At 37.6% G+C, this 23198-nt stretch overlaps 1 protein-coding gene across 1 annotated transcript; it reads left to right on the top strand.

Moving 5' to 3' along the window:
* The first annotated feature begins 884 nt into the window (after window positions 1-884).
* On the top strand, window positions 885-22457 carry mtmr10 (myotubularin related protein 10). The gene is made up of 16 exons (XM_034049507.3): window positions 885-1419; window positions 2376-2436; window positions 9890-10026; window positions 10231-10303; window positions 11233-11375; window positions 13616-13706; window positions 14111-14285; window positions 15173-15260; window positions 15500-15588; window positions 15930-16060; window positions 16194-16263; window positions 16852-16922; window positions 17227-17399; window positions 18005-18175; window positions 18541-18723; window positions 19057-22457. Exons 1-16 carry the CDS (start codon window positions 1363-1365, stop codon window positions 19654-19656), a joined length of 2313 nt encoding a protein of 770 aa, XP_033905398.3. The 5' UTR covers window positions 885-1362; the 3' UTR covers window positions 19657-22457.
* The last annotated feature ends 741 nt before the right edge of the window (window positions 22458-23198 follow it).

Genomic DNA, 23198 nt, shown 5'->3' on the forward strand with positions numbered 1-23198 from the left:
CATGGCAGGCGAATAACAGATTTAGCCGCATCAAATTAATTGCCATAGCTAAACTTTATAATGGCTATAGTTCCGTCATAATTTTAATTGAATCCAGGACTGGATTCCAAGTGAGTTCATGTGACAGAAGTCCCAGGGAGAATAATATCCATAAAATATAAAACAATAGTTATAGCACGGATACAATCTGATCTCAAATATGAAACCTGAAAACTTAGGTCTGTTTTGTATGTCTGTGTATATTGATTTTCATCCAGCACCTAAAAACCTATTTGATCTACACTTTCCTATTATTAGTGCTATACGTTTTTGTTTGTTTGTTTTCTTTGTACAGCAACATGTTTTAGTGGCTGTGTCTGAATACTGCATTCATTATACGGTACTGCACTTCAATGTTCTATTCTCGAGCGAAACACACACTATTCAGGACTGTTCCCTTTAAATGAGCTCAATAAATAATCTTATTGCTTAAGCCAGTATATATTGCATAATAACTGCAATATTATTTTTTATTCACTAGGTGGCATCCAATACCCGCGTTTTATTTTTAGTGCAATTCCATGTGATGACGGTGTACAGATGAACTTTATTATATACAATGTAATCTTTGTAAGTTAAAAATATATATGTGGTTTCGACAAAGGAAATACCACGATAAGTGCTGTATTTAAATAATTTATTTCATAATGTTTTGTCTTTTTCAGTGTTATTTTTGAATTTATTCAATTATTGTTTGTTTTTTGTATTATCTTTATAATACAGAATATCCGATTTTATTATGTAACATATTTGCCCTGCAAAAGAAACAAGCATTTATTTTACAAACACTGCAACTGCATGAGGAGATGCCAGGCTTGATGCAGCCGCATTACTCTGGTGGTGCCGTATTTAATGAGGTTTGGCTGCACTGTGCTGCCGTAGAACACTGGAACGCCCTCCTAGTGACAGTCTAACATGGCTGCTGTGGCAAAAGCGTAGAAACTCAGGAAACATTTGCTCTCCAGCTCTGTGCACTAAGTTCAGGGCGAAGAAGGGCGGAAAGAGACGCCTTTTCAATCCCACTCTTCTTTGAGGAAACTCAAAAAGGACATTTGTAAACTGAATTCTTAAGACTGACGTTGTCGTAGCCTGTGCAAAACTCGGTACACCAACAGCAAAAAAAGAGACAAGTCCTCTGACTGAAGAGTTTCCTTTATGTGACTGTATGCTGATGGGCACTGACGAGCAGTATCGCTTCACGAAAAGGCTGGTTACAGCAACAGCTTTGCTCCCAGGCACGCTGACAAACTTGTGTAGGACCAGGACAGTGTACTGAGGACCACACTTCACTGGATACGTTTGGGAATTAGCTTGGCAGGCAGAATGTTTCCCGTAAAGCCTCTGAAACCAACTTTCAAATCCTACCTCCCTCCTCTGCAGGTAACCATTTACTTTTCATATTATTAACTGGATGTTAATTGCGCGGTAGCACACCTAGAACTTCACCTTTTTATACTTTGGTAACTATAAAAGTGCGTAATAATAGTTAACTGTTTGTTATTTTAATATTTTAGAACTCGGTTAAAAAACAACCAGGTTTTGTAAACAGAACCATGTAAGATTTGTTATTTTTGCTTATTTAGCAGACGCCTTTATCCAAGGCGACTTACAGAGACTAGGGTGTGTGAACTATGTCTCAGCTGCAGAGTCACTACAATTACGTCTCACCCAAAAGACGGAGCACAAGGAGGTTAAGTGACTTGCTCAGGGTCACACAATGAGTCAGTGGCTGAGGTGGGATTTGAACCGGGGACCTCCTTGTTACAAGCCCTTTTCTTTAACCACTTGACCACACAGCCTCCTATTTGTTAAATAATGGGTGCATTTGGGGGTGGTATTTTTTATTTTATTTTTAAAAACTGGGGTGACTACATTTAGAATCTGTATTTGTTTTTGGATTTTCTGTCTCGTGTGTAAATGGCATGTCGTTTATACAGATTAAATAATATCGACCTTTTAATAATTTACAGTTATGACCTCTTGCAAAAGGAGCTTGTGATCCATTCGGGGCTGTTATCAGTAATAACAGTAACACATTTTGTCTCCTGACATAATGTTAATGGTCTTGAGTTGTAGAAAGTCTGTACCCCTTACCCCCTCACCAATTGCAAAGCTGTTGTCTCTCTGGGTAGTCTGTTAGTCATGCAGAGCCAATATTTTCCCATCTGCTGGGGAAAAAACACATTTGAATGTATTTATGCTTTGGAAAAGTTTCACCTAATACTAGTCGTGTTTTTGAAGTGGCACGTCGTGTATACAGGGAGATCATGTTTTGTAGTTTTAATAATAAATCTGCAATATAATCAACTCTTGTGATTGTAAAACTCTCTTTACAGACAGAAGTGAAGAAAAGTCCCCAGCCAACTGTAAGGAAGTTAGAAGCAAAACTACTACCAGGTGAGCATTGCTTTTGGAGTTAGAGGCAGACATATTCAGCCTTGTAAGTACACTGTGCAGTGGATGCTAAAAAAAATAACATGGTGATGGTGGGAAATCATGTTCCTAAATGGATTGTGTGCAAACAGTGTTGTAAAAATGCTTTATGTGAACCTCTCCCCTGGGATCTGGGGGCAAATTACCCATCAAGCCCACTCCTAGAACTGCTCAAACAAGTTTTAAATTAGATCAAATGCTTTCTTTTTTATTGTCCCTATATGTTACAACATTGCTTATTGGGTAACATTTGTGCTGTAAAAAGTGGCTAGTAAAAGTGCCTTCAAATTCCTAGATAGTGATTTCTTCTGTGAAATCACCCTCAGAATGCAATAAGACAGACCTTCAGTAAACCCTATTACCTTCATTGATATGGCTGAACACTTACCTTACACACTGTCTAGATATTGCATTATTTTTAGATGGGAGAAGACTGATTCCACAGTCCTGTTACTGAAGGGTAGGGTGTACTTCTGACTGGTCCTGAAAAGCAAGTACAGCAAACAGTGCAGTGCCTTGCATTCTCACACTGCTTTAGCCTTGAATTGGGAGAGTAGCCCCCTAGTTACAGAACTGAGAGCTCATTATCCACGGTTATCCAGCCTTGTGGGCCCCCTTTTGAGAACAAGTGTACACAATTGATTAAGCAATGTCAGCACAAAATAATTTGGATGATATGACACAGTTCTGGACAACCTTTTAAACCTTTTTTTTTTTTTTTTTTTTTTTTTTTTAAGTACACCTCACAAAGTCTCATCAGATCATTTTGTATTGTTTAATGACACTGGGTTAGCTACAGTACTAAAATGTAATTGTGAGTTAATTGTTTACTAAGGTATGTGCTGATTTTGCTACAATCTATGGCTAGATTGAACAGTGTTATAAGACAGTGACACTCAAGCAGTAGCTTGCTTAGTTTAAATGCCTTGGTGTTCTGTTCTGTTTTAAACATGCTCTTTTTTTTAGCATTTATACTTTTTGTAGTCGGTGTTAAATCTTGTCATTACAGTAGTTATCTATTTTGTAAGGATATAGTTAATGTCTGACGTCGGTGTATTGCCTAAGGAACATGTATCTTGCTGATATCATGAATGTATTTTCTTCTGTATATATAGTACAGTATATCTAGAGTTCTGTTTATCCAATTTAATGTAGAATATACATTTCATGATACAGTAGCTCTGATTTACATATATATATATATATATATATATATATATATATATATATATATATATATATATATATATATATATATATATATATATATATATAATTTTCTACTTGCAGCTGATATCACAAATCAGTTTAATTCATAAGGCCATGCTGAAGGTAACTAGTATACACAATACTATATTGAGCCATGCATGATCAGTTATTCATTGTTCAATATTTCTCTCATTTTTGATGTCCAGGTCATTGTGAAATAAAGATGGATCACTGTACAACCATAGCAAATACATTAGAAGGTACCATAGATCACTGTCACTTCCTGGTTAAACAAAACAGATTGAGATTTGACCATGACTTTCTTTTTTGCTAGGCTGCACACTGTTTCATTCAGTTCCTTTAACAAAGAGTGGTATAGAGAGCATCGCTGATAGAACACTGCAGCCCTTTGCTACAGGCTGTATTTATCTCTGCTCTGATCTTTCATGGCATCTGGTTCTGTCCAGTTATAGCAGTACAGCACTGAGGCTGTGTGAAAACAAAATATATTTGTAATAACAAAATTGAGAATTAGAATCATGTATTCCATGCAAAGTCGTAAAAAGCTGCTGTAAGACTGAGTCCTCATCTCTAACACAGCTCTGAACTGATATACAGTACACCTGATGTGAAAATAGAGCTCAAAAGACATTTACAGTTGCAGCTGCAGAAATGAGCTTAGTGTTTAACCTACAGTAGTGCGCCTGTATAATCAGGAAGTGCTCTTGTTTTTTGGGTGGTTGATTTAACCACAGCTAAAAACATTGTCTAAAAATATCGCATGCTGTACATTTACAAATGTAGCTTTAGGACTATATTGTACATGCTGCTGCAAGATTTTTAAAGTGAAAATAATGGTGATACTGTGTTACCCAAATGTGAGTCTGTAGTGGCGTTTATGAAGGCTTCTTTCACTTTATGGAGCAGCTGAGCAAGGAATGGACAGTGAGAGCATGCAAGTGAATACAGCGCAGGCATGCATTAGGCTAAAGGAACTCTGCACTGTACATGTACAAACAGAAATATGTCCAATTTGATTGCAGAGGTGTAAAAACTGTTTCCACAGGGGGCTACTCTTGCTGAGTTTCTTCAACCCACAAAGTCCAGGACCTAGCTGGTGCTCTAGCTTATCTTACTGCATCATTATCAGACTGAGTGCTTATAATTAAAATGCAGAAGGATATAAAGGAAGGCAGCTCATATGCTAAATCTAGGCATTAAGGGCACATTGTTTTTTACAATTTGGTGTCTTAACCATTAAACATATATGAATGTCGTCAACTTCGAACCTGTTAAGTTTTATTGTATAAAGCTTCTGTATATGCCAGTGGCTGTACACTATTTGCCGCTAATACCAGCCAGATGCAAGCAGGCTCAGCTAAGGGGTCAGGGGCCACATTTGGCCCCAGGATTGTTCCTTGATGCAGTGTTTATGTGGATAGATGACTTGTCATGTAAACAACCGTGTGTAAAATAAGGAATGTGTTTATAGTATCAATTTCAAGGATGGAAATAAGACTCCTATTGCATAGCAGATTCACCCATTACATTTCTTAATACCAGCTTGATTAGCCACAGTGTTACAGGTTCATTAACAAGCTGAAGCGAGTTTATTAAACTCATAGTAAAACCAGGAATAAAGCAAACTGCTATGCAATGAGAGTATAAATTCCATCCATGAATTTAGGTTTTGGGTTGTCTGGTTCTGCAAAATACCTTATAACTAGTGGTACAAGTTTAGTGCCCTACTAAATGTGGGCAATATTGGGTCTTGTTTTGTATGCTAGTGTGGCAATTCTTGAATCAGACTTCCATTTACAGTAGTGATACCATTAAAGATGTCAGTAGATTACCTAATCTAGAATGTCTGGTAGTTATTTCAGTATTATTTTATTTTTGCACTGTTATGTGGGAAGGAGTAAAACAGAGACCATATTTTTTAATGCTACAGGAGTAAATACAGGCTGTGTGTTTATTTCAGGCTTCTGTGTGTTTGAGACAGAACAGGTGTCTGTGTTTGCCAGGGTCCCAAATTGCAGTGTGCGCTTTGTGATTTAAGGGTTTTGAGGCTGCATCTTGTTTATGCTTTTTGTTTTGCTCTCTTATGTCTTGTCTACAGAAGCATCCTTGTGAAAGAATGGACGTGTTTTTAAATGTTATTTACTTGATCAAAACCTGTTGGAATTACAGATTTGTCCCTCATTTTCACTTATACAAAACTAGGTTGTACTGTACAAAATCAGTGTCCCTTTTTTAATCCAAAACTGCTGTTCCTGAACTCCACAACTCTCACTGCTTGTAACATCTTCACAAATTTACTGTAACATGGTACTGAAATATGGGCTTAGAATGTGCAGAACAAGAGGAACTAAAATCAGATTCCTGTAGACGTGTGTGCATAAGATACGGGACAACAAGCTGGTTGCAGTTGATTAAGCACTTTACAGAAAGATAGCCCTATTGACAAACAGCTCGTTTTTGAATATGTTCACTCAATGCTGACATTCAGTTGTGTTTGCCATGTGGAAAACAGCCGTGGAAACAACATGGGCTCAAATCTAAATCTCCCTGCTAGGCTAGGTTTAATGTTTTCTTCCTTGCTCTCAGTAAAAATATTGTTAACAAGCCTTATAGGCAAATGTTTCCAGATGTATGTTGCATAATGCTAAATGGTAGAAAATCCTGTGTACTTTAATTTGGGTATCTGCTTGTTGTTGAAATGTTTAATGAAGGACAGGTGAAAACCCAGCTGGGATACGGAATGCTTTTAAAGCTGCAGGATATTTGCTCTGCATACAGGAAACTCTTCAAAGCTGCCAGGTAAATCAACGAAATGTGTTGCATTGAGCAATGCATTACTGATGCACTTAATCAGTAATCGGAGACATGACTGATCTCATAATATAGGGTTTCAAATGGTGCCAGTTTGCAAATCGCCATCCTCGTTCTGATTTGACTTTCAGATACTAATATACCAGTTCGCTGAGGTTTCTTTAGTGTATTGCCGTCTGCGCAAAATCTTAATCTATTTTAATGATTTTAAACCTGCTGTAACCGCCATTTAGATAATTAAAAAAGAGCATGTTGAAAATCTCAAGACGACAGGGGCTTAATACTAGAACGATTTGCCACTATCTGTTTGTTTCCTTAGTAAGAGATTCTCCCTTTACCCCTGAGGTCACCCTCACCTGTTACTAAACATGTCAACAAGCAGCTGCTGTAGTGCTGGTATTTTAAATTTGAATCAAGCATCATTGATCCTAATGCCATATATACTAACCCTGCATTCTGTGCAAGCTAGGAACACATCACATATAAAGTGACAGACTGCTGTGATTCAAACTAATGGAGTAACAACAAAAACCACTGTGCAGTACTACTATGTGGGTTCTGCTTTATCATGGAATAATAGAATAGTAGTCTGCCGGACTAGAAAAAATATGTTGCTCTTATTTCCACACAAAAAAAGGATTTTGGCACGCTAAGGCTTTTTTTCATTACGTATGCCTCCATTTATGCATTAGAACCAGTTTTGAAGACGACTATATTATTTATTTCTTAGCAGACGCCCTTATCCAGGGCGACTTACAATTGTTACAAGATATCACATTATTTTTTACATACAATTACCCCATTTATACAGTTGGGTTTTTACTGGAGCAATCTAGGTAAAGTACCTTACTCAAGGGTACAACAGCAGTGTCCCCCACTGGGGATTGAACCCACAACCCTCCGGTCAAGAGTCCAGAGCCCTAACCACTACACCACACTGCTATTAGCAGAGCCCTAGACAGACACTGCTTTTTTCCATTGTCCTTTCCTTGGATTAGGAGTACATAACACAGTTACTCGTACGGAAAGTATAAGGTCTACCAGATAGTCAAACCCACCTAAAAATAGCTTGGTTAGTTGACCTTTTTCCCTCCTTGTTTCCCTCATTGTGTTTTGCATTGCTCCTTTACAGATGGGACCAGCTGAACCCTGGATGAGTCAGAACCTGTTTCACTCAGTCATATTCCACAACTTAGCAGTCATTTCCCCTCTATGACCATTTCTATCCATATTCATTCATTGTTATTTGTTTTATTATTTTTTTAAAGGTGTTCTGCCTAGTGTAATACAGGTTTAAGATATTTGTTTCTGTAGGAAAGTTTTTTTGAAACCCTATGCTGAAAATAAGTTTAACTGCATTGCATTCAGGTGAGCATTTGTTTGGTAAGAAAGCTTCAGAGAAAGAGGAAAGTTGAGAGTCTGCAGCTGAAACTGATTTAAAGGAATATAGAAAATCTTGTTTAGCAGCCTCTTGTAAGACAGATAAGTAGTGAAGGCTGAAGTGACTGCAACTGGGCTGGTGTGGGCATCCCCTCCAGTGTTGACTAAACTCCTTGTCATCAAGTTCCCCTCTGTTACAGACCTTGTTCAATGTACTTTATTGTGTTAGTTACAGTGTGTAAGCTGTTTAAGAGCGTGCATGTGTTTTAATGTTCCTCAAGAAGAACCTTGCAGAAAGTAAGACTAACCGGCCCACTGGGAATACAGCTGGCATTGTGGTTTCTTGCAGCATTGTTGGGCAGATTCTCAGGAAACACAGACATGGATAGCTGAGGTCAGCATTCAGACCGTTCACAGCCATTGACTATTTAAGTGACATATGTAAATTAGATGCTTTGCCTTCGTTTGCAGCAAAAATCACCCTATTGAATAAGTCGAAGCCAGGAGGAAACTGTTATGCTCTGGTGAAGTTTATGCTGCTTTTTTCCAAAACAAAAAACTAAAAAGCAACATACTGTTTATCAATTTAATCAACCTACAGTAACTGCAAGTAAAAGCTTATTTTTGAAGGCTGATTTGAAGTTTTGTAACAATTGTTTTTTTTTTTTGTTTTGTTTTTTTTTTGTTTTTTGTTTGTTTGTTTTGCGAACTTGGCTTTGGGGCAAATACTTATTGTAGTTGATCTCCTTAATATGCTTTAATTGAAAGATTTTATCAAGCATGTCAATTAAAAAGAGAACAATACAATATGACTTTAGTGAATATCTCAATTAATAAAACAGGGAAACAATATAATTTGAAGTTAGTATGTGAGGTAGGGTGAACTGTTACACATTTTGTGATGTAAGAGAAAGAAGTTATTATTCTACATCTGGAAAGAAGTGAAACAGCCATTACCAGTAGGTAGCTCAGGAGTTTTCCACTTGGAAACTGTAAACCGGGCTGGAAACTTGTGAACCTTAGATACAGAGTCAACATACAAACTTAATGTGCTGACTCATTACTATTTAATGATATAAAACATCCAGGTGGCCAAAACCGTTTCTACTGTGCTGAAACACTTCTTGAATTAGTGTTATGGATTCACATTCAACCCTTTTCAGACAAACTTGAGTTGGGTCCGTTGACTAAATCATGCACAGTGGAGTCCACACAAGTTTCCATTACCCAATCCAAACTATGGCTCTCATTCTCTCTTGAAATTTGTATACTTTCTCTTGACAGTGTAACAGATTACTTAATCTTTATGAAGCAACCAGGTACAGCAATAAAGAAAATATTTAAATTCAGTAAATGCCAGTGACAAAAATGTATTTGCTTCCTACTACAGTAGTCACCAACAGATATACAGTACTTGAATATCCTCTATTTGTTATGAATTGTTTATATATATATATATATATATATATATATATATATATATATATATATATATACACACATACACACACTAAACAAAACTTCACTGTGTAGTATAGTAGAATAGGCTGGTTCCCAAAGTAACCCGTCAGCTTTAACTGTAGTATATAGAAATCCGCACTATAGTAATATGCAGTACTGAGAAAGAAGCCAGTGGTTTTAAACGGTCTTTAGCTGCTCAGATAGTATTTCATAGACCCAGTGAAACAAATAGGTATATCCTTAAATTGTACTATTAAAGCTAGCAGCAGAATTAATACACTGAACTCTTACTGTAACTTTATCAAACGAAAATGTTTCTGCCAGTTTTATGGGAGACTGTATCAGAATATCACTGTGGATGAATTAACTAGTGTTCCAGCAGTACTGCACGTAGAAAGGTTCAAAGGAAACCTTGACTTTATCCCCTTGACTAGAAGCCACACCATGTCCTTCCTAGAGCCTTTGTCTGAAGTCTGGTGATTCTTCTTTGCAGATTTTCACTTCAATATTCCTTTGTCTTTAATTCTTTTTCCAGGGGAGATTGTTGTCAACGAAGTTAACTTTGTAAGGAAATGCATTGCGACTGACACAAGTAAGCAAGACCTTTGGGGGAAACTGGTCTGCACAAACTTCAAGATCTCCTTCATTACTGATGATGCAGTGCCTCTTCTGGTATGTGTTCTTCCCCTAAAAGTATTTGTACAAAATAACAAGAATTGTTTTTGTGGATTTAGCAACATTGTGTATCATTTTCTGTGATCTCAATCTCGGTAAGTGGTGTTTATTTATTTTATTGTATTTGCTTTCATATGAGGACTGTGATCTTAGATGTATGATACAGGCTCAGTTCCATGATGTTTCTGTTTTTTCTTGCAGAAATTCCAATACAGAAACAAGTTTCTAGGAGAACATGACATTCCCTTAACCTGCATAGAGCAGGTGGTGACAGGTATGCAGCTTTCTGTTTTGGCAATGTTAAGCCCATTTTTTTAAGAGTCTGCTACTGACAACAGCACGGCAATAACAGGTTATTCAATCTTTTACTGCATTGATCACTTAAAAAAACAAAAAGAAAAACAGCTGAATCAAGCAGGTTTTTGTAACAGTTTAACAAACTTGCTAATATATAGGACACACTTGAAAGCATTGTTTATAACAGTCGCACAGCCCACTGGCTGTAAAGGCATGTGCTATGTCATCATTCTTTGAAATGCTTTCCATAGCCCACTGCTGACTACAGCAGGAGGCGTCACTTCTGTTTGTTATTAGAATCTGACATGGAGCTCAAGTCATGGACTTTGTTTATTTATTGTAGCTTGTTACTGAATACACACAGTCGCCACCTTATCATTATCCACCACAACTGGCATATCGGCAGACAGTGCCATACTTTGGGCTGGCATCACTTCATGCACAGAGCTGTTACAACAAGCCGCTTGTCAATAAACGGCAGTTCTGTTTCCATCCTCGGCTCAAAGAGGCTTTCTAAAGACTGTCAAATAGGGAACTATTTTTTTGTCAGCTGTTGAATTATAAAAAAGTAATTTTGTTTGTAACATAGTGGCTGCAAATAATAAATAAGTTATCTTGTTAGTAACTCTGTGAGATTTGTTGGTAACTCCCTTCACCAGCTGTTTCGCTACAGTAAAAGCAAAACAAACATTCCTCTTTTTCTATGGTTTTACTTCCTAATCAGTCTTAACAAAAGCAGAAGGTAAAGTCACATTGGTTTTCCTGTTCCATACGGTGGTGTTCTCAGCAAGGCAAAGCATCTTTGTCAAGCTTTCCTATTCTGCTTACTGTTCTAATGTAATATGTACAGTCCTCTTGTTTAATCTGTGCTTAGCTGGGATTTTGTTTTTATTTGTGTTATTTCAGTAAATGACGCAAAGAGGAAGCAGAAGGTGCTGGGATCAAACCAGAAGCTCAAGTTTAATCCCACCGAGTTAATAATCTACTGCAAGGACTTCCGCATTGTGCGCTTTCGTTTTGATGAAGCCGGGCCAGAGAGTGCAAAAAAGGTAACCCTATTGTTCCTTGTGATGAAAACACGGCCGTAGCTGATGGGTTATAGTCTTGCTTTAGCCACTGGCAACCTTCTACCTGTTGAGCTCAACGAATAAGAGGGATGCTGCTGGCTTGACATCAGTCATGGTGTGTTTTCTCCAAACTACCCTGCTGCTGAGTTTTAGATAAGTGGTTTTAACTTGTTGTATCCAAGATTTTCTTCTTTTTTCACATCTGGCAAGCAGTGTGAGATTACCTTAGTGTATACCTTGGGGCATGTAAGGATAGACTTCTCATGGGAATGACTATAAACCTGAAGTCACTAGCTGTTGCTGCACAGCCCAGTACTGTCACAGTTGAGCTGAAATATAAATTCATAACCTCTATATTTAGGTCTCTGCTAGGTAAATCACATTTATACTAGTATCTCTACTGTACGTATAGAACTGATATTGTGTTCTCTACTACAAAAATGTTTTTTGAAATAAAAGTATTAATGTAAACAGTGTATTATATAAAAAAAATAACAATGACAGGAAGTGTTTAACTCTGTAAATCCATCTCGGGGATCTGTTGGGAATTCTTAAAAAAAACTGTAGCCTTGACCTCTGAATGTGTAGGTTATATAACTTCTGGTTCAATTTAGACGTTATTCTGAAGTGACATTAGCAACAAACTCTAATATCTAGTTTTAATTAATTTAATTGTATATCCAAAATGGTTTAAAAGAAGGGAGGGTCCATTTAAAATGGAGAGGAGGGGGGGAATACCCAAGGGATAAAACTCTCAAACAAATGTGTTACTGCTGGAAATTTTGAACAACAAGTTTCCGTTGCCAGACACGAGCAAGGTGCCAAAATAAATCCTGTTGGAACCTGCCAATTTTGGTAAATATGTGAGTTCAGAAAAGGCAGAACAAAAAGACCATTCATTGGTTACCTCCTGATAACACAAAGACCACGCCACAGATCGATTTATACATACAGTGATGTGGTGTCATGAACTATATAATTATTTTATACCTGTGTCCTTTATGAACATTCACCTGTTTTGCTCCTGCATTTCCATTTCCACAGAACTCCTATCCCTGTGTCAGTCAGGGAGTAAAAGTTATATTGTTCTAGAAATGCGGCATGATCTGCAAAAGACAATACCTTTTGCAGTGGTACAGTGCCACAGTGCCACACACCCATCATGTTGAGAAGTTGGTAGGTGGAGTGTTGGGTGTTGTCCAGGCAAGACAATAACGTTTAATCCCTGGGGCAAGTATGCATAAGAACCATCAGTATTATTATTATCTCATAGCAGACGCCCTTATCCAGTTATTACAAAATATCACAATACAAAGTATCACAAAATAAGTTCACCAGAACCCTAATCCCAGTGGTGGAGCTTTCTTTATGAGCATTTCCACACATGCCAAAAAAGGGTAGATGTTGGAGTAAAGCAGCAGTAGGTTATAATTGTGTATTCTCAATCCCACATAATTAGATCTTGAAAACCAGCTTTGTGTTTTCATTCTGAGTAGTGGAATGAATGAAAGTGTTCTATAATGACTGATTATATAAAGCAAATATGTGAGTAGTAATTGTGCAGAAGTAGCTTTTCTATATGCCTTGTGTCTAGCTGTTCATCCAGTGAATCGGGATCATTATGTGGTCATACTGTGCACTGCAGCTGGAGATTTCCACACATGTGCAGTGACACTTCGAGTATAGGACTTCTGCAGTGTACAGCTCACACATAGCTTTTATTTTTATCCCGGGAGCGTTGTCTTCCTTGATCTTGTGGCACAAAGCTCATGACTGATTTAGTGCTGCAGCTGGTATGAGTACTGTATGGCAGGTCGTAAATTGTCTTCAAAATACGGGTAGATTCAGTTTGAGCCAAGGCTCAGCTTGAAGTGTTATTGAATATTTCCAGTCCCTCACAAGTTTTCAGCCAATAAAAGCTCAAAAAAGAAAAGCCTTGAGACAGGTGAGCTCAGAAAAGTATGCTGGATGTACTGAGGGGCTGGGTGGTTAAGGAGCCCGTGTGTAATCCAGAGCCCCTGTGTAATCCAGTTCAAAGTATAATGACAAAACATTACCATTACTGACCAACTCAACTTGCATCTCTGTTGGCATTCACATAACTAATAGCCAATAAACAAAGCAAACCCGTGGTATTCAAGTGCAATTATGCACATCATTCCAAATCTGCTATTGATCGTTTACTGCACAGTACAATAAGTTGATTTTGTTTGTGTTTTTAGGTTTGTCTTGCTATTGCCCATTACTCACAGCCAGCAGATCCCCAGCTCCTCTTCGGATTTGAATATGTTGGAAAGCGGTATTATAATCCAGGTAGAGTAGATAACTGTTTTATTGGGTTTTTAAACCAGAGTCGCTAAAGCCTGGGTGTGTTCTTTTTGGAATTGCATCAGGTGAAATGTTGTGCACAGAAGAAATACCTTGCCTTTATGAATAGGAAACCTATCAAACAATCCAATCTGTGGCTGGATTAGTTCTACGGGGGCCCCCCATCTCAGAATCCAGCACATTTGTCACTGTTATGTGTTTAAATGCATTGCAGCATCTTGTTTTCAGCGGGGGGGGGGGTCCTAGTCTAGACATACTTGCAGTGAGGTGTCATTGGGAGGTTCTGGGTGTCAGTAGCTGAGCTGCAACTCAAACACGAGGTGTTGTAGATTAACCTGTTATACCCACTAAACTCCTAGTGACTTTTTTTTTTTTTTTTCTTCTCTCAGCTGGAGACAAAGTAAACGGTGTAGACCCGGGAGGAGGAGGTGGTGGTGGTGGGGTGGAGGGTGTGCAGACTCCCCTATTCGACATGTCCTCTGACTGGGACAGAGAGATCAAACGAACCGGAGGGTCTGAGTGGAGAGTGTGCTCTATCAACGAGAGCTATGTCATATCGCTAAGGTACCTGGGGTCTTCTGCTAGTAGAGATGGGGAGAAATGTAGCCAGGTCTGTCACCTGAATTCCTGTCCTGTTCTGAGATTTCTCTGGTGATTTTACTAGCAGCAGCAGCCCCTCACTGAGAGCACACCGATGCTGTTTCATATTGGTGTGCTGGAAATCTCCTGTTTCCAAATAATTTTACTTCCTACAGAGGACACGGGTAGAATGTTTATCAGAGTTCCACCAGTCCAACATGTTTCTTATTTATTAACCCCTATTGTACCAAATCCAAATTATAAACATTTTCTGTTATCCTAACTTGTGATCCCAAGCTTCTGCCCCAGCCTTTATCCCAATGTGACTTTTCAAATGCCAAAAAATATTATTCAGAGGTCTTTAGTTCATTTGTAATTGATTTAAAGTGTTGTATAAATTCCATATACTCCTTAAGTGACATTAATAATCAATGAACAATAAAAAGGCTATGTAAAATGCTTAGTTATTGAATTGGTTGTCTGACAGATAAGCACAAATGTAATAGTTCCACCACGCTAACCATGCGCATAAAACTAGCAGGGACACCCAGTGTTTAATTTTAAACTAAAGATTATCCAGCAGAGTCCTTGTGATGCTGAAAAATGATACCTTTCGTATTATTAAAACCTCAAAGCCAATACTTGCATCAAATATAAGTTATGTTTTTCTTTTTCAGATAGAAGTCACGGCATACTAGCAAGGCTTGTATCCGTCTAAAATAATAACCATGCTGTCTTTGATCAAAGACCTCGAGATCTCAATTAATTTCATATCCGAGGATTGATAGATACCGGTTTAATGAAGGAATTTAATTTAAGAATGTTCTAAATCAGTTTTTGAAAAAAATAATTTTTGTTGAACATCTTTTCAGTCTTCCTGAATACTGTGTGGTTCCGGTTTCACTGGCAGATCAGGACCTCAAACAGTTTTCAATTTTTTTTACTGGACAACGCATCCCAGTGAGTATTTTGCTTACTTGTTTTAAAAAAAAAAGTCTAAATCCTTAACTTCAGCTTTTGAGATCTGTTATTTTGGATTTGCAATAGCTCCAGCTTGGACAATACTTTTCTTTATTACAATATAGTGCTGGTTATTTCTTGTACTGCATTCGGTAAAGCCAAAGTGTCGATGCTCCATGTTATTGCTGAAAGTTAAATTACTGTTGCAACACCCTGTAATTTACTTCATATTGTCATAGCTGTGGTGCTGGAATCACCCAAATGGGAGTGCTCTGGTGAGAATGTCTACTATTAAGGATATGGTTCAACAAAGAAAATTAGACCAAAGGTATGTAGAAGGATTCCCAATAAAGAAGTGTGCATTTTGCATTAGGATTGTTGTTCTCACAAACATTATCAGCCCATTACACTTTGAAATCCAATCGAATCCTTTTTTTCTATTAATGCTTGTAAAGTTGTAATTGGCTGGAGCAATTGTTAATTTGAGTATTATAGGAGAATTTGAAAATGCATCATTTGTAAGTGATTAACAAAGCAACCAATATTATAATTATTTTAAAGTATTTAATAGGACAGGCAGCTACCAAAGGTCATTTAAACACTGATAAATGGAGTTTCACTTACTACTGGAGCTAATATCAAGCCCTTGATATTTCCCTTTCTTGTTAGGATCTGTAATGCTATCACAAGAAGCCATCCCCAAAGGAGTGATGTTTACAAGTCTGATTTAGACAAGAGCCTTCCCACCATTCAAGACGTCCAGGCTGCTTTTGTCCGGCTCAAACATATCTGTGTTATTGGTGAGCCTCGTTTGTCTCCCTTAATGTTATATACACAATTCCATTTGTACAGGAATTTGGAGTGTAATTATATGTGTACAGAAATGTTATACATTTTCTTAGGAACTGTCTAAAATACTTCTTGTCAATCCAGACCCCTTTGAAGAGTCAGATGAGAAATGGCTGTCCTCCATGGAAAGCACACACTGGCTGGAGTATGTCAGGTATGTACAGATATTTGGAGGTACAGGCTGGCAGCAAATATTTCTAATTTGTTGGCAGTTTGCTTGTACAACGGAAATGTAAAAAAATATTTTACTTGGCACTCTGTGTAAGACATCTGGTGTACCTTTTGATGCAGTTTGTACAAGTTTCTAAAATGGCATCCTACTTGAACAAGAGGTTCCTTGTATCACTAAGTTCTTAGGTTGACATAAGTTTCAGGACACCGTTTCTGTAGCATTTTTTCTCCGCCGTTGGTAGAAATATTACTGTAGCCTCAATATATTGTGGTCAGTCGTGTGATATGTCAATGTTTATGTTCCTCACGAGACATTTCTTGTTTTGACATCCGACACCAATGATATTTGCCTGGTTCCTGCTGTCCATACATCTGTATTTAAATTCAAAACCTCTTACAAAGGAGTCCTTCTATTAGAAGTAAAATGGTCTACAGTAAATAGAGAGCTGGCCTAATAGAGGGAGATCTTAATACTGTTTCCAAGTTGAAAATGAACTTGCAGGAATGTGATTCCAATCGGGAGCTGGCCGCAAGCAGAGTTTGCTATACTATGTTTGTTTAATTTTTGTAGGTCATTCCTGAAACACTCAGCTGAGCTTGTGTATATGCTGGATGGAAAGCATGTTTCTGTCATTCTGCAAGGTAAAGCCATACCTATGCCTGCTTGATTGCAAAGTCTCCGCTTCAGAAGTACGCTGAATTGTAAATGTACAGTTACTTCTGAAACTTTTTTTCTGAAATTGTGATCCCAACTTACCACCAGGACTTAAAGGATCTGCTGAGAGTGTAGTTTAGAAAAGAGCTGTTGTGGATATTTACAACCTAACAGTTACATTTGCTACATATTGAATTGTAGTAATGTTCTATGATCTGGTATGCCCTATAGTCATTCTGTCCTTGTTCTCTCAGTCCTTTTAATGCCTGCTTGTGTTTTTCTTCTGCGCAGAGGAGGAAGACCGGGACCTGAACTGTGTGATTTCCTCCCTCGTTCAAGTGATGCTGGATCCTCATTTCCGCAGCATCGCTGGCTTCCAGAGCCTGGTGCAGAAAGAGTGGGTGATGGCAGGGTACCGATTCCTCGACAGGTGTAACCACTTGAAGAGATCTGACAAAGTGGAGGTAAGATTCTAAGCTGTGGTCGCAGTGTTCTTTTAAAAATGTAAAGTGACACAAAGTGGCTTTTATTTCTTTATATACTCCAACCTCTTTCTATGTAGGAGCAGGTCCTAAAGCAATCAAGTAGTCAGATGACATGAATACATTTAGAGTGCCCCAGGTTTTATAGTGTTCACCCAAGTAATTATACAATTTTAGCTAAACATAGTGTTGGCAGGGGTTGTGTATTCAGGTGGAATTTGCTTTACTCTGGGTACCTTCAACTTTATTTTGATCTACAGTCATACTCAAAGTTCTTTGTAATAGAAAGTGAAAATAAACAGCATGATAAAATAATGGATTATATCCCAGAGACTGGGTTTTGCTCAATTTACTTAACCAGTAAGCCTTCCCCAATAACCATTGCACAAAGTCATAATATATATGGTAATATTAAAAAAAAAAAAAAAAAGTATCCTAAATGTGATGTAATGCCTAAACAGTCCAAATGTCAATTGTTTGAAACATAAGGGCTGCTATAGTTTTATACCTGATCTAGGCTTGTTTTTCAAGGCATTAAAAGCTGTCACATGAGAGCTGATCACTGTGTTCTTGTGAACCTTCCACAGTCTCCCTTGTTCTTGCTCTTCTTGGACTGCGTATGGCAGCTGCTGGACCAATACCCTGCAGCCTTTGAGTTCACAGAAACCTACCTGACTGTGTTGAGTGACAGCTTATGGATCCCAGTCTTCAGCACTTTCCTTTTCAACTGTCCTCAGCAGCGGGCAGAGCACAGCAGAGTGAGTGTTTTTCTATTTGATTAACCAGTTTTTGTTTCATCTCCAAAGAGATTATTCCATTAGTAGCATTATGGGAAAATATCCGAACTTGTAACGCTACATAACGTAGGAGTGTAACATTTTCAAGTACTGTATGCTGATTGTGATAAGTCGTCTATACGTGGTTCTCATTCTTCAGGTTTCATTATTATTATTATTATTATTATTATTATTATTTATTTCTTAGCAGACGCCCTTATCCATATCATTATGCTTACTACTGTAGAAACTGAAATTATTACATCCTGAACCTTAGCTACTAGCTACCTTTGCTCTTTAGCTACTACAACAGTAACCCTGTTTTTAATTTTGTGTTTTTTCTCTAGGAATTTGCAAGAAGTAAAAACATCCACCTGGGAGATGAAAAGGTTCTTCAGTTTCCTTCTGTCTGGGATTGGTCCCAGCAGTTCACAGCTAAAGATCAGGCTCTGTTTAACAACCCTTTGTATGTTGGGAAGAGTGCAACCTGTGTACAGAACGGAGCTGTAAAAACATTTAAAAGGACCAAGGTAAACCAATAATGAATAAGCATACTAAATAGATTATTATTTATATTCATATTCATATTGATGTATGCTGTGAATGGTCATCTGTATCTCAAAATGAAGAACTATAAAATACAATACACTTGGTCTACGCTCTTCAGATTATCCCGAAGTTTATCTGAACAAAATAGAAAAAACAACACATTAAAACAACAAAAAAACACCCTAAATTATTCTAAAAGACCAACATATAATAAGGGGAATTATAGTTGAACCTAAACCGTAATCGGTTTCTTTCCAAAATGATTTAGAAGTTTCTTTATTAAAAATGAATAATAACTTATTTGTTTTGCCTAGAAAAACTACAGCTCCACCCTGCGCGGCATGCCTTCCCTGAGGAACGGGCTGCTGAGCGAGCAGGAGTTAATTCCCAGGAGGAATTCTTTAGTGCTGAGGTTGAAGCCTGAGTTCTCTCTGCTGAAGGAGCCCCAGGAGAGCCCGTCGGATCAGTATATTCGAGAATGGTTTTCGAAGCCTGCTGACCTTCAAGGTCTGATCCTTCCCCAGCTTCTTTCCTCGCACATCAAGTTGTGGAAGCTGTGTTTCTTGCGCTGGATTCCTGAGGCCCAGATTAACAACGGAGGCTACATCACTGCCTTCCACAAAGTATCTGTGCTGGCAGACGAGATTGAGATGCTGCAGAACCGCCTGCGCCAGTACAAAGGAACCCCCTCTACACCAGGAGGCTCCCCCGAAACAGAACGATGCAAGATGTACTTCCGAGCAAGCAACCTCAGTGACACTCCACCAACCCCCGAGTACCTGACCTCATCGTTCCCGTTTTCTCCTGTCGGGAACCTTTGTAGGCGCAGCATTCTCGGGACCCCGCTGAGCAAATTCCTAAGTGGTGCCAAAATATGGATTTCCACAGAGACACTGGCCAATGAGACACTTTAAGCATGTTGTGCATGGGGGGGGGGGGGGGGAATCAAGAACCTGGAGCTCAAATTGCACCCAATGGGATCCTATAGAGAGTAATGTTACTTTAGTGGTTTAATTTTGCACAAGATACTTCAAAGCATTTAGAATCTAGCTTTCATTCGCACAATATGTTGCCATTGTTTGCATTCTTTTTTATCAGCAAAAAATAAGTATATATTTTAAAAATATTTCAAGAAATGCGGTTGGGCTCCAAAGATGCAATGGGGTGGGTGTGTTTTTTTTGGTTTTTTTTATATTTATTGTAAACCGACAGAACTAAATTGGTTTACTATTCTTTAATTTCAGAGGGGAAAATTGATAAAACATCTGCAGTTTTGCTATTTGAGTGTTAGAAAAAGAAAATCTACATCATTTATTCTATGGTCGTTGATGCTTGTAGCCACAATATTATGGGTTTGGTTGTTTTAATTTTGTTTTATGCAAGCCCAGGCAAGGACAGTTAGGGGCAGGCTGGTTACCTGTCCAGAGGAGAGAGGAAACTCTGTAAACCAACATTATGCTGGACTATAACTTGCCTAGCAAGAGAGTCCCACCTCCTTTAGATGCATTAAGACTCCAGCCTGGAGCTGGAAATGCAACTGAGGTGCAATGCTGCTGTGCAGTGCTGGGGACTTCTTTCCAGGAGACAGGGCAGGGCATTCAAGTCTGATTTTAACCCTAGATAAGCTCCTAATTCTTCTGATTTATAATGTACAGAATAGTTTAGACCTTTCAGACATGGCTCTCCTTTAGATGTTAACACTTTGTTAAATACTTTGAATGATATGTGTTTAAAATGTGCAAACCATTTTGGAATATTGTTTTCAAAATACATGCTCTGTTACATAAATTTATCTGTTAATCGTTTGCACATATAACTCATAGATTTCCTTTTAAGAAAGGAGCAAAACTATTGGTTTCAGCTAATACTTTTTGCGACTGTTCGGGTCTAAAAAAGATGAATTAATTTACATGACCGTAATTTGCTGCATCGCGTTGCCACTGTGAAATACGTTATAAATAACAAGAAGAAATTAGGATTATTTTTTGCTCAAATCAGGCAACAAACTATGGGATGGTAGTAGGTAATATTTTAGGAGTATACAAAAATACATTGCTTACAGTATATAGGTCTATTGAAACTGCCATTGATACAGTCTAATGCTATTTTTGTTGGTTTGTGCCGACTGTCATGTTACCTATTTTTTTTTTTAATTTTACACAATTCTCCTTAAAATGCCAAGGAAGTTTTGAATACTGTAATATTATAGTGATTGTCCTATAACACACATTGTGATTCAGTGAGACCACTTGAGTAGATAGAACTAATATAAAGATGATTTGCACTGTTTAAGTCATACGACAAACTGGTCTGTAAATATGATACACAGGCAGATGCACTCCCCAAGGAAAGTGCCTTTTTAATGGAAACCTCAAATGCATTAATTGTATTTAAATAAAAAATAATGAACAATGCAACTTGGGTTCTGTAATGCAAAAATAGGAATCTAAAACATACATTTATAAAGTGCATTAAATGTGCACAAATAGAAAAATAATGAATAACTAGAGAGAGATTTGGCCAAATCCAGTTCTGCAAACAGATATTTTGAGCAGAAGTACAATTAGAAGACATTGATAGACTAGCAGAAACGTCATTTTGTTTTAGTATTTCTAAATACAGTTAGCAAAACAAAAACATGCCTTGTGAAGGTGTTGCATGACCTTGGCCTGTTTGTGTAATGTTCTAAATGGTTTTGTTTACCAGCATTATGTGAAGTATACAATACAGACTACAAAACAGTTTAAACATAACATGCATGCATTGTGGTTTCAGCTATGGCTGCCTATTTTGCACAGCGTACTGTAACATGCACCGTTCCTACAGGATGTAGCCCCGGAAAACGAAATATAGAATAGAAACATCTACGTGTATTTACAAAACCAAGAGATTACCACAGGGATAGTGCTTTCTGTGTTAACAGAGCTGTGGTCAGAGCAGGAAGCTGTAGAACAAATGGAGTCCACTTCGAGCTAGTTTAAAATAGCACATGCTGGGTACAGATTCAAGAAGCGGGACATGACAACCTTGTCATACTGCTACAGAAAATGACATTTGTCCAATAGCCTTGCATATGCTCAAAAGGGACGGATAACCTTGTACTAAAAGTCTATAGGGGTTGTGAATAGCTTGACTTTAATGCAGTCTTTAATTAGAGTTCCTAAAGCTTTTGTGAAAACCCCGTCTTTAGTCATAACCAGATTATTGGTTAGGATTCATTTATAAAATTAAGGACATCATTTGTAAAATATATTTTTTCTTGAATAGTTTTTATAGATATATCCAGTTATAGATATTTGTGGCTAACAGGTTGGTACTATACTATTAATGCCTTTTATTTTAGAAAAATTTAAAAATGTAAATGTACATATAGTTTTAGTATGAGCTAGGTTAGTTTTCCACTAATTTTTTTTTTTTTGAAAATGCACTCATGGCTGTTGCATGATTATTGTGTACTAAGCTCAACACAATTTGATAGTAAAACAGCTAAATATTTATTTAGTTATGCAATATGGTTAAAACTGGGTCATTTGTAATCCGCTGTGCCTTTTAAAAGGGAATTTGGGTTTTCTAAGCAATATATATAACATAAAAGACCTCCTTTTTTCACTATTATCGGGATGCTAATTCCAGTGGGCTTTTGTATACGTCCACTGATACTTCGACCCTGATAAATGTGACATGCTGATTCCAAAGCTGCAACAACTGGAAGCCATACAGCGCTGGTTTTATATCGGATTCCCTTCAATTTAAAAACAGCAGGAGTCTCCTGTGTTTCTAGCCATGAGGTTTGTTTGTATGCTGAAAGTTCCCCCGAGCATTCTCTAAGCTGAGCACTGTTACAATGGCTGTTAAGCTGAGAACCAGTCTGATCACTAGCATCCACAAAGAGATCACAAACAAGGCTTTTGAGAATCCAGGGGACGTCACACTGTTAGGCCAAATACACCAATGTCAACAATTAATACAGCAGAATACATTGTAAATAAATAATAATAATAGACGACCTGGGGATGTTTTAATTTGGTAATAAAGAATAAATTAGACTAGCACTTTTATATCTATAAAATCTGAATTTTTACTAGTAAAGCTAATTATATTCTTTAATGGTTAGGGGCTGTAGCTTTAGGCACAGAATTGGGCACATTTTTTTTATTTTTTTTATGGGTGGTAGCAAGACAGAAATCACTAAATATTTGTGATACTGGATTTTATATATACGGCTGCCAAGGTTAGTGTATATTGAAATAGATTTTCATAGCTAATATTTAAGTATTTCAAAACTGTAATGAATGCAACTAATGTAAGCAAAATAAATTAAGATCTGTCCATATCTCATTAGCACAACTCTTCAAGGCTAACAAGCTATTTCAGTTTAACAGAATGTATAAAATCTTTGTGCCTGATTTCTCTAGTCTGCCTGTAATTTTGTAGATGTTCTCTTAAGTTTCTGGAA

The sequence above is a fragment of the Acipenser ruthenus genome, chromosome 24 (assembly GCF_902713425.1).
Source record: "Acipenser ruthenus chromosome 24, fAciRut3.2 maternal haplotype, whole genome shotgun sequence".
Lineage (NCBI taxonomy): Eukaryota > Metazoa > Chordata > Actinopteri > Acipenseriformes > Acipenseridae > Acipenser > Acipenser ruthenus.